The sequence below is a fragment of the Manis javanica genome, chromosome 8, assembly GCF_040802235.1.
Source record: "Manis javanica isolate MJ-LG chromosome 8, MJ_LKY, whole genome shotgun sequence".
Lineage (NCBI taxonomy): Eukaryota > Metazoa > Chordata > Mammalia > Pholidota > Manidae > Manis > Manis javanica.
Genome location: NC_133163.1, coordinates 24,555,454 through 24,568,059, shown reverse-complemented (window position 1 = coordinate 24,568,059; position 12,606 = coordinate 24,555,454). Strand labels below are relative to the sequence as shown.

At 39.3% G+C, this 12,606-nt stretch overlaps 1 protein-coding gene across 1 annotated transcript in view; it reads right to left on the bottom strand.

Moving 5' to 3' along the window:
• Window positions 1–10,118: 10,118 nt before the first annotated feature.
• The window catches only part of SPTLC2 (serine palmitoyltransferase long chain base subunit 2), a 127,861-nt gene continuing 125,373 nt past the window's right edge, over window positions 10,119–12,606 (bottom strand). Inside the window, exon 12 of the mRNA XM_037019836.2 lies at window positions 10,119–10,502. Coding sequence (XP_036875731.1) covers window positions 10,383–10,502 — 120 coding nt within the window. The 3' untranslated portion in view covers window positions 10,119–10,382. The remainder of the gene's footprint in view (window positions 10,503–12,606) is intronic.

Here is a 12,606-nt window from a genome sequence, read left to right as displayed (position 1 = left end):
CTAATTACCCTCTGGGCACTGTAGGAAAATTTATGCTTCAGTGGAAAACAACATATTATCTACATACAGTATAGCCTTCCGAGTTTCCTGATTCTAGTTCTTCATTGTCTCTGAGTTATAATATGACTGTAAGTTGTAGGTAACTAATAGCAAAGCAAAATAGTTCTTGTCAATAGAAATGCAAATTCTGTCCTGTCCTGTAGAGGCTCAATTGCTCTCCATCCGCTAGCATGGAAGAGATCAGTTTTGCCTTCATTTGTACATTCATGTCAATACTCATCTGTAAATGTTTGTTTTCCAGCGTCTCCTTTGAACTGATTGTAATGCCCTTACCAATATCCTAACGAGTTAAATAAAATCTTTAACTGTTAGCTTTTGTATCTCCAAGAGAGTCATGATTTTCTTTTTTTGGAAATTATCTTTTAACAGTCCTGTTATACAGTTAATCTCTTCTTCCCTACCCTTGGCTCCTGGCAACCACTGATCCACTCTGTCACTATAGATTCTGCCTTTCTAGAATTTCATGTGAGTGGAATTGTATTTATGTATTTTTTCGTTTGGCTTCTTTCTTTAAGCATGTTAAAATTCATCCGTCTAGTTGTAGGTATCAGTAATTGGTTCCTTTTCATTGCTGACTGGTATTCCATCAATACTAGTTTGTTCATTCACTATGATGACATTGGATTGTTTCCAGTTTGAGCTATTATGAAGGAAGCAGCTGTGAGTATTGCAGTGTTACGTCCTTGTGTGGACATGCTTTCACACCTGGTGGGTGAATGAAATTGCTGCCCCAAAATGGCCAGATTTTCTCAAATGGCTATTCCATTTTGCATTCCCACATCTTTGCAAACAACTGGTATCGTAACTTTTTTTAATTTAGCCATTCTAGTGTGTGGGTGAGTGGCAGAATCTTATTGTAGTTTTAATTTGCACTTTCCTGATGACCAATGATGTTGAGCATTTTTCTATGTGCTTATTGGCCACTTTACCTCTTTTTGTGAAGTGGCTGTTCAAGTCTTCTGCCTATTTTTTATTGAATAGTCTTGAGTTTAAGAGTTCTTTGTATATTCTGAATAAAAGCCTTTGTCAGATATATGTATTATGGTTATTTTATCCCAGTTTGGGGTTTGCGGTTTCATTTTATTAAGTTTTCTGAAGTTTTCATTTTGATGAAGTCCAGTTCATCAAATTTTTTGAGTCATGCTTTTTGTATTTTGACATCATTGCATAACCCCCAGATTTTACCTTTTCTCCTAGATGTTTCATAGTTCTGGTTTTTACACTCCAGTCTATGACCTAATTATTTTATATAATAAGAGCTAAAGGTTGAAGGGCGTTTCCCTAGACATGCCCCTGTCCCAGCACCATGAGATGACTGTGCTTTCCCCACCGAATTAACTTAGCACTTTTGTTAAAAATGAACTATGTACATGTGGGTCTGTTTCTGAACTCCATTCTGTTCTACTATATGACCATCTTAATGCTAATTGCAGTCTTGGTTACTGTAGCTTTGTAGAAAGTTTTGATCAGGTAGAGATTCTTTCAAAATTGTTTTGGCTATTCCACATCCTTAGCTTTACATATACATGTTATCCACTTGTCAATGTCTACAAAAAAGCAGGCTAGTGATCTTTCCAATGCTTAAAACTTTTCACTAGTTTTCCCCAGTACATAAGATAAACTCACGACAACAGCCCTGTGCAGCAGGCCCTCTTGCCCACCTCACCATTCTCCCTTTGCTCACACAGCATCAACTACTTTTTCTTTTTCAGATCCTCCATTCCTTAGGAAAGTTTTCTGTCACCTCTGTTTGAACCAGATACTGGATACAATTTTTTATCATGCTCTTTACTTTGACTACTTAGCAGTTTGTAAAATGACAGGTATGTTCCTGTGCTTATTTTTTTAACGGAAAGTTAAGAACTGTATCTACTTTGTTTACTGCTGTTACTGGTAATGTTCAGTGCAGTGCTTGGCATGGAAATAGCACCCAATATTTATTGGTTGAATGAATAAAGGCAGATACAGCTTTCTGAATATTTTATTGGGGTGAAACAATGTATTTGCATGGAACGATTCTTAAGTCATCTCAAGCAGTCCCTGTGCAGTTCTTAACATGCACTGTCAAAACTGATACACCTGTCCCAACCCACTATTTATAGCTTCACAGTCATCCAACAAAGTTTAAAAAAAAAAAAAAAACTCACCTGGGAAGAAAGGGAGCATTTTAACACATAACTAAGATTTGAAAATTTTTATTTACATTTCCCCTTCTCTCATTTTCTCAGATTATATGAGCATTATAGCAATGGAAAGGGGTAATCACAGCACCTCCTGCAAATTCCAGTTTACAGGTAAATTGGTCAATGGAAAAATATGGGCCAACAAAATAAGATCTCAGCTCCCTATAAGCTATCTATTCTTACTCTCTTTTCCCCTTCTCTTAATGTTAGCTACCTTTATACAGAGAAGGATCATCAAGACTATGTAGGCATGTTGGCTGAATCAACAGTGATTTCACCAGTATCCTGTGAAGAACCATCAAGGATGCTTTTTACCATTCCAATCACTGGTTTAGCATCACTGAGATCACACAACCTGGTGTTAAGAGTAAAGACAAGTTACCACTTCACCCTAGTCACTGATACATCCCATCTTCCCTTGGAAGGCCTGGGCCAAATGACTAAGCTTTTGCACAGGAAACTTGGGAAGTATGTTGGAAACAGCAGACTGAGTTGATGCAAGGCTCCTAGTACACTTAGGATGCACTTCCCTGTGCAGATGGCAAAAGGCAGGATACTTAACATGACTTCAGCGTACTGCTCGTGTTTCTACCTTTCATTCAACCTTCCCACAGCTGCTTCAGAAGAACAGAGCTTTGGGTATTGCTTCATTAAAAACAGTTAACTGTAGTTTAAAAGCCATTGCATTCTTTAGGGTCAGTTTATTATAACTCATCATACCACAAAGAATCACAGTTTTAAGGCCATTTATCATGTGTATAATGCAGTAAACATGACCTGGCCTGCAGCTCTCCAATCACGCCACTCCCAAGGTGGGAATAGGAGTGTGGCACCTTCTGACTCAACTAGAGAAGACTAAACACTTTCGGTACAGGCTCAAGCCTAACCCCTTTGGTTTGCTCCCTAGAAAAGACTCAATCTATAGCAAAAGATGCTTGGGAGACAAAGTCACTGGAAACAACAAAAGGGGAAACAGCATTTTCTAAACTATTAAAAGCAAAGAGATCAATGGCTGGTCCTAACATTTTTTAAAATATGATATAGCAAGAAGCCAACCTTCGTTGCCGATTGCTACCTGGGCATATGGCAATTGGCTAGAAGCCTGGACACTGCATTTCATGTGGACAAAGCTGAGGAGGGAATGGACATGCTTTGCTCCACATGAAAGGTGTCTTGATTAACTGGCTTAGTGGATTAAGATGCCTGCTGGGCACTGAGCTTCCATGTGCAGCAGGTAGCAGCAATCTACAGGTTCTGGGGCTGCATTTAAGAAAAGAGCAATTTACTGGACAGCTTACACGTAAGAGAATGAAACTGGATCACTGTCTAACCCCATACACAAAAGTAAATTCAAAATGGATCAAAGACCTGAATGTAAGTCATAAAACCATAAAACTCTTAGAAAAAAACATAGGCAAAAATCTCTTGGACATAAACATGAGTGACTTCTTCATGAATATATCTCCCCGGGCAAGGAAAACAAAAGCAAAAATGAACAAGTGGGACTATATCAAGCTGAAAAGCTTCTGTACAGCAAAGGACACCATCAATAGAACCAAAAGATACCCTACAGTATGAGAGAATATATTCGTAAATGACAGATCCGATAAAGGCTTGACATCCAAAATATATAAAGAGCTCACACACCTCAACAAACAAAAAGCAAATAATCCAATTATAAAATGGACAGAGGAGCTGAACAGACAGTTCTCCAAAGAAGAAATTCAGATGGCCAACAGACACATGAGAAGATGCTCCACATCACTAGTTACCAGAGAAATGCAAATTAAAACCACAATGAGATACCACCTCACACCAGTAAGGATGGCTACCATCCAAAAGACAAACAACAACAAATGTTGGCGAGGTTGTTGAGAAAGGGGAACCCTCCTACAACACCGCTGGTGGGAATGTAAATTAGTTCAACCATTGTGGAAAGCAGTATGGAGGTTCCTCAAAATAGACTTACTATTCGACCCAGGAATTCTCCTTCTAGGAATTTTCCCTAAGGATGCAGCATTCCAGTTTGAAAAAGACAGATGCACCCCTATGTTTATCGCAGCACTATTTACAATAGCCAGGAAATGGAAGCAACCTAGGTGTCCATCAGTAGATGAATAGATAAAGATGTGGTACATATACACAATGGAGTATTATTCAGCCATAAGAAGAAAACAAATCCTACCATTTGGAACAACATGGATGGAGCTAGAGGGTATTATACTCAGTGAAATAAGCCAAGCGGAGAAAGACAAATACCAAATGATTTCACTCATCTGTGGAGTATAAGAACAAAAGAAAAACTGAAGGAACAAAACAGCAGCAGAATCACAGAACCCAAGAATGGGCTAACAGTTACCAAAGGGAAAGAGACTGGGGAGAATGGGAGGATAGGGAAGGATAAGGGCAGGAAGAAGAAAGGGGATATTATGATTAGCATGTATAATGTGGGGGGTGGGGGAAAGGGGAGGGCTTTGCAACAGAGAAGACAAGTGATTCTACAACATCTTACTATGCTGATGGACAGTGACTGTAATGGGGTTTGTGGGGGGGACCTGGGGTAGGGGAGAGCCTAGTAAACATAATGTTCTTCATGTAATTATAGATTAATGATAACAAAATAAAATTAAAAAAAAGAAAAGAGCCATTTGCCAGCTAGGAGGAATCCTGATTTTTAACTTCCCCTTAATAACCTCTTTGGGCTATGCTGATTTTACTGTGTGAAGTGCTCAACAGTTCTTGATCTCCATGAAAGCATACAGAAGGAAAACCGCTACCCTGTCCTCTTATCTAACCACATGAGTCATACCAAGTAGATTAAAACCCTTTGGGGCTTATCCAGAACAGCAGGAAAGGAAATAACACCTTGGGAATCAGGTCATAGCAATTCTCTATACAAGAGAACCAGGAGACAGTCAACTGTATTTAACCTTATTCAGATGGCTGTGCCACATCCCTGCAAATTCTTACAAATCAAGAATTACCCAAATTCTTCCCTCATTGCCTGTGGTATGACTAGCAGTTCTGTGATGTTGTTCAAACAGGTATAACTAGGGGCCAGAGATTCCCCATCAGTTTGGGAAGGAGGAGAGGGGAGAAACAAGATCATGGTAGGTAATCACTTTTTTTCCCTTCTCCAACTAACCAGGGAATCTCTCCATTAAGCCATTCTTCCTCCTGGTTTCCACTAGTCGGAAGAAGTGAAGTGTATTATACACTACAAAATTCAGCTGGAATGTACTAGTCATAGAAACTTAGATACAGGCTCCCTCAAGTAGGGAAGAAAAAAGAAGTTCCCCATGAAAGGTAAGGCTGAGAGTACAAGAACAGGGTACCTGATCTAGTGATCCTTCAAACACAGCACCACCTGGTTATCAGCTTTTTTCTCTTGAGATAGAATTTTAAAAATCAAGATCTGAGACGAATGGAACAGATTAGAGACCCCAGATATAAACCCAACCATATATGGTCAATTAATATACGATAAAGGAGTTATGGACATACAGTGGGGAAATGACAGCCTCTTCAACAACTGGTGTTGGCAAAACTGGACAGCTACATGCAAGCGAATGAAACTGGATTATTGTTTAGCCTCATACACAAGAGTAAACTCGAAATGGATCAAAGACCTGAATGTAAGTCAGGAAACCATAAAATTCTTAGAAGACAACATAGGCAAAAATCTCCTGAATATAAACATGAGCAACTTCTTCCTGAACGCATCTCCTCGAGCAAGGGAAACAAAAGCAAAAATGAACACATGGGATTACATCAAACTAAAAAGCTTCTGTATGGCAAAGGACACGATCAACAGAACAAAAAGGCATCCTACGGCATGGGAGAATAAATTTGTGAACGACATATCTGACCAGGGGTTAACATCCAAAATAGATAAAGAACTCACACGTCTCAACACCCAAAAAGCAAATAACCTGATTAAAAAATGGGTAGAGGATATCAACAGACAATTCTACAAAGAAGAAATTCAGATGGCCAACAGGCACATGAAGATTCCCCACATCACTAATCATCAGGGAAATGCAAATTAAAACCACAATGAGATACCACCTCACACCAGTAAGGATGGCCAGCATCGAAAGACTAAGAACAACAAATGCTGATGAGGATACGGAGAAAGGGGAACCCTCCTACACTGCTGGTGGGAATGTAAGCTAGTTCAACCATTGTGGAAAGCAATATGGAGGTTCCTCAAAAAAACTAAAAATAGAAATACCATTTGACCTTCTAGGAATTTACCCAAAGAATACAGCTTCTCAGATTCAAAAAGATGTATGCACCCTAAGTTTGCTGCAGCACTATTTACAATAGCCAAGATATGGAAGTAATCTAATTGTCCATCAGTATATGAATGGATAAAGAAGATGTGGTGCATATACACAATGGAAATACTATTCAGCCATAAGAAAGAAACAACTCCTACCATTTGCAACATGGACGGAGCTGGAGGATATTATGCTCAGTAAAATAAGCAAGGTAGAGAAAGACAAGTGCCAAATGATTTCCCTTATTTGTGGAGTATAACAATGTAGCAAAACTGAAGGAACAAAACAGCAGCAGACTCAGACTCCAAGAAGGGACTAGCGGTTACCAAAGGGGAGAGGTATGGGAGGGCGGGTGAGGAGGGAGGGAGAAGGGGATTGAGGGGTATTATGTGGTGTGGGGGGTCATAGGGAAGACAGTGTAGCACAGAGAAGACAAATAGCGAATCTGTGGCATCTTACTACACTGATGGACAGTGACTACAAGGGGGTGTGGGTGGGGACTTGATAATATGGGTGAATGTGTAACCACATTGTTTTTCATGTGAAACATTCATAAGAGTGTATATCAATAATACCTTAATAAAAAAAATCAAGATCTGGAAGGTAAAGCAAGAAAGGTCAAACACAGGACAGAGGGACGACAGAAACAGATCATTGGAAGAATAGTCAATTCTTTGGCTCCTGAAAGGGCATTAGGCAAATACACAGCCCTTAGTAATTGTGTAGGATATTTATGTTCATCTTCCGTGACTACATGAGAAAAAAGCATGTTTTGATCATCTGAAATTCTCACCCTATTTAAGATGGTGACTAAAGAACTAAGATGCTGAGTTCTTCAAACAAGCAAGGAGTACTTTGGATTCTGGAGACTAAACTTTTTTTTTTTTAATTTTTTTGAGTTCACTATTTTTCTAGTTTTACATTTATGTTCATAAGTTAAGATTGACATATAATTTTCTTGTACAATCCTTGTCCATATTTGTTATTAAGTTTATACTAGCATCATAAAATGTGTAGAACATCCAGATGATCATGGCAGGTTAATCAAATCTATTTGTATTCTCTTCTTTCCAAGTTCCACCGAAATAACATAAGGGAGTAAAACAGGAGTAAACCTGAAATTCAAATTTAACCACAGATCCTGTACTTCATCTGGCAAATATGAGTCTTCAGAGAGAAGCTATTTCCAGTCTCAAGTCCTGGGTAGAATGTCTTTTAAAGGGAAGAAAATTTCCAAAGCAAAGCAAAAAATTAAAGTGTACCAAAGACACTGCCCCTGAACATTCTGTTTCAATATTTACTTGCTCTATCATGTACACCATATTCTAGGGTAAAGCTTTTAAAATAAAGGTGGGAGGAGAATCTGCCACTGCACTTGATCCATTCTTTGTATGTGATTTTGATGTCCTCTAGTTATGAACTTCTGATGTGGTCTAGAGAAAAGGGTCTGATAAACCCAAAATGCATAAAGGTAATGCTAAATAAAAGAGGGATGAGCAAGTGAAAAGGATTAGTCCCACTTCTACTGTCCAATTCTGGTTACCAGCTTTATCAGTAAATTTAGCTGATATCTGTTTGAATCCCATCAGATTCTTGAATCTGGCTGTTAAACCATGTGCTAAACAGTACTTCTGTATGTAGAATTTCTACTCACTCCCAATGGCTGTATATTAACATATACTCATATTTCCCCAAGTGGTGGTTAAATAATGATACAACAGGCCCCTAGATTTATATTACAGTTTCAAGAAGGAACAACCAGTGTTTTGTCCTCTAGAAAATAGAGGTCCTGGACTGATCACAGGACTTTTGTCTCTTCAGAATAAACTGTGACTTAGCTGAATTTATCCTGAAATAACTTTGCACCAACAAAGTGATGTGTATTTTTTAAATGCCCATACTAACTCACATTTTAAATTACAGTGACTTCATGCAAGCCAAAATGCTGCCTAAGGTCTGTGACTTCTGCAAACTCTGTAACATTAAATAGTAACTGTAGTGCCAAAGCTATCTGGTATTCTAACGGGGTTCTATGGTGAGGAACTAGATGTGTAGGGGAAGTTAGCAATATATAGTTTTTTGTAGGGCTAGTTACTTAGTTACCACAATCTCTTTTTTACTTCAACTTGTACATGCTAAATATAGTCCCTGCACCTCCAGTTGGTTTTTTCATTCACTCTTTTCTATTCTTTAAAAAAGTAAAATAAAACCTTGGAATATTCCAAGGGCTTAGGGCTCTCAGATGCTGAGTGACCAAAGATAAGACATGAAAACAGAATAATTCACAAACAATAATACTGCCTTTATCTTCTACTACACATATCTGCACGACCATATCACAGCTGACAACAAAGTAACTCAGGAGAACCTGGACTGAGAATGTTTATCAATAACAGGAGTGATTTCAAAGAGAGCTGCAAAAACTTTCACACATTTTTCCATTCTGTTCCCAATCCTTCCCCTGTAATAGCTGAAGCTGACCTTGAGTATAATAAAGCCAGAAGTTCTTTTCACTTAAGCTTTGGTCAACAGAAAAATTTTTTTAAAGAAGAACAGAATAAGAACATGGTGATTTTCAGAATTTTTCTTTGGTCAAGCTGTTCAAAGCTCTCTTCTGAAAGACGTCCCTTACCTGGTATGAAAACAAAATCAAAATAGATGATCCCAGCTAAGCAGAGAGGTATGTGTTTAGAATTTCTCGGGGGGAGGGGGAGAGGAGGAGACCCTAAGCCCCAGGTGCTAGGTTAGCATTGTCTTAGGACATCAAGAATGAAAGAGAACTAACACTCAGAAAAGTACTATTTCAATGGGTCAGTTTCTAAAACGAGTAAGTTAATAACTTTAATCTTAAACAGGAACATGACAAATGACTTCTGAGCAGAGGGTTTACCAACGTTTTCCTTCATCAGTTTAAATCCTAATCTGGACCCAGACCAGGCATAGGCTGTCCTAATTCTGAAAGTAGAAAGAAAGCATTATGGACCAAACCCCAGAAGTGGTGCTGGCTGTCATCAGGTCTTCCCACGCAGCCCGGCCCCTTTACACCAATTGTGCAGGGAATCAAGCTGCTCTGTACACAGACTAGCAGGATGAGAGTCAGCCTCACCACAGAGGTCTGACAAGGGTGCGACGTACGTGCTTCTACAACCAGTTGTTTTGAATAGGGGGTGGGAATGTTAGGTGAGAGCTTGAGAAAAACCCAGAAACTGGACATACTCTCAGACAATGACAATTACTAAGAAATATTTGATGGCAGAGGAAGAGATCATCTCGTGACAAGAGCAAAATGGAACAAGCCCTGGGAGGCTTCTGGCCAGGCAAGTGAGACAATGAGGACTTTTAGCAGTGCTAGTGTTTACTGTTTTTCTTAAATGGCTAAACTTAAGACTAAAGGAAGAACACTCTGGGCGATTACTTGACGTGTTAAATAAGGATTTCAAGGATGGCAACCTCTGAGACCTGGAGTGAAGTGGAAGGCACCTGCTCCTTAAGGGCCAGGGAGTCTCAGGACCTGGTGGGAGGTGCTGGGAGTGGGTGATGGCCTGCGTGGTTAGCCAGAGACAGGCTAGGGTCAGCGCGACTTCACAAATAGAAGAGTTATAAAACATTTTTTAATGGACAAAAAAGCAGTAAGTCACCTCTTTTTTTAAAAGGTGAAATGTAGCAAAGGAAGGATGGGAAGCAGTTTTTTCACTATTTACAAAATGCCACTTAGAGTTGAGGGGCCATAGTCAGTAGTTGAGGAAATGTCTTTCACACGAGATGGCCACAGACGTGTGGTTCCTGGGACTGGCTCAGAAAGGCCACACACCGTCCTGGGTGAGGGAGGGTTCCTCTAAGGGAGCACCAAAAAGGCTCAGTCTTCTGTCTCTTCATATATAGTCTCGTCAAAGGGCCGGTCCAGTAGAGGCACCAACCGATGACGGGAATACTTCAGGTGCAATAGGTCCCCCACTTCATCTATCTCCTTTAAAGCCTAAAATACATAAGACCGAGAGGAGGTTAGCCAAAGCCAGCATGATGAAGGCATGCTCGTGCTTTATTTCTCTGAAAGCAATCATGGCAAGATTATCCTTTAGTGAGACCATTTGTGTCTAGTGCATTTGCTCTGATCAGACTACAGTAGAGCTGTGAAAAGATCTGCTTTTTGAGCAAGGACATCAGGCTGACCACAAATAATGGGTTGTAAATAGCAGGTATGCAGGATAAAGGGTATAATTCATCAAAGTATGTCATGTTTGGTAGCGAAAGGAATATGCTCCCTGAACTCACCAGGCTGGCTACAATTGGTCATCTTTACTTTTATTCTTAAGTATGTGCCCTTTCTATTATCAAACCACTAGAAAACTGATGTTTGTGTTGAATCTGTGTTGAGATGCTTCCTAGATGCAAAATGAAGAAGAGTCCCAGAAGTGGACCGCTGCACAGACTCGGTGAGAGAAAGTGGAGGCCGTTAGGAGGCCCCGGGTGGGTGAGGGGCAGGGTGTAGGGGAGATAACAGGGGAACAACAGCCACAATTTAAATTCAGGTCTGATTTTAAACTCTGAAATCCTGATCTTGAGAAGCAGCTTTCCCATCAAAAGTCTATTTCAGTGTAACTTCCTTTTCTGTAAAACTTGCTTTCTTAGTTTTCAAAGAAAATATGTTTCTTATAAAAAAACCACACATTAAGACGTTATAAAATAAAAAGTTTCTTCCTGATTGCAATTCTAGTCCTGCCTGGTAGAGATAATCTGTATATGGTTTCTTATATGTATTTAAAAAATAAACTCTTGGTTGAAGTATAACCTATATACAGCAAAGTACACATACCATAGTCAATGCACAGAGATACCCTTCCCCAAAAGCAGCACTCAGAGAGTCAGAATAGAGGGCCCCAATATAAGGAAGGGATATGTGTTCAGAATTTCTCAGAAAAAATGTAATGGAAGGACAAGGAAACCCTAAGTTCCAAATACCTCTCAGAGAAATATAAGGAAGACCGCAAAAATTCTGGAATCCTAGATTCTAAGGCTTTCTAATGAAAGCAGCTAGCACAGGTCACAGAATGCAGTTTTAAACTCATGGCCGCTCTCCAGCCCTGTAATTCACTTCCCAAGCACCTGTGCATGCTACCTGGCGGGTCTAATAACAAATCTGGGGTGAAAGGGCCTCAGCTGAGGAGACAGTGGTTCTAGCTGTGAGACCATCTCATTAGACTGAGAAACTGTAAGGTGAGAAGTAGAAGACTTGTTGCCTGGGCGTGACTCCAAATTTTCATCACATCATATAAACTTTCTGTCTACTCTTACGGTTATAATTCCATATGAAAATGCCTGCCTTCTATTTCAGAAAAGGAAATCAACTGATTATTAGTAAAAAGACACACCTGTTCTTAAATTAACTTTAAAATCAGTGTTTGTAGAGAAAAAAAAAACGAACAGTAAATAGTATTCCTTATTCTTGAATTGTAAAAAAATCTGTATGTGAAAAATATAAAAGGCAAATAAGAGCTGGATTTCAATATGCTATCAGAACAGTGAGGATTTGAGAAGAGGTTTAACTGAAAGCTCCATAAGGAAATACTTTAAGATTGAATCAGCTGGGAGAACCCATTAACCATTTATTCCCTGACCTCTGATGCAGGATTTATTAATTTTAAACAACACAAGATTACTAACATCACAAAGGACATTTATGAACTGACTTCAGAAAAAACTAGTATTTTTTTCATCAATATAAAAAAGAAAACAGACAGGAAAAAACCCCACAGTAGCCCAAAGGGACCTAGATTATATGATTTTCTCTGGCCCCATCCAAGTATTTCAGCTGAACAGGTTTTATTTACGTAAAAGATAAAACTGTAACTAGAAACTGCTGGCCATTATGTGGGGCTATGTGGTTAATTAGGAATAAGGAACCATTACAAGTACCACCATTTGTTAGCAAATAGTCAATAATGAACCTTTGGTTCAGAGGGTAAGGTGGGTACTTAGGGAAAAAAAAGTATTAGTACGGGTTGAGTTTGGTCCTTGAGTAGGAGAATATTAGGATAGCTGTGCCCAAGGCAATAACCTTGCCCTTCTCATTAAAAAAACAC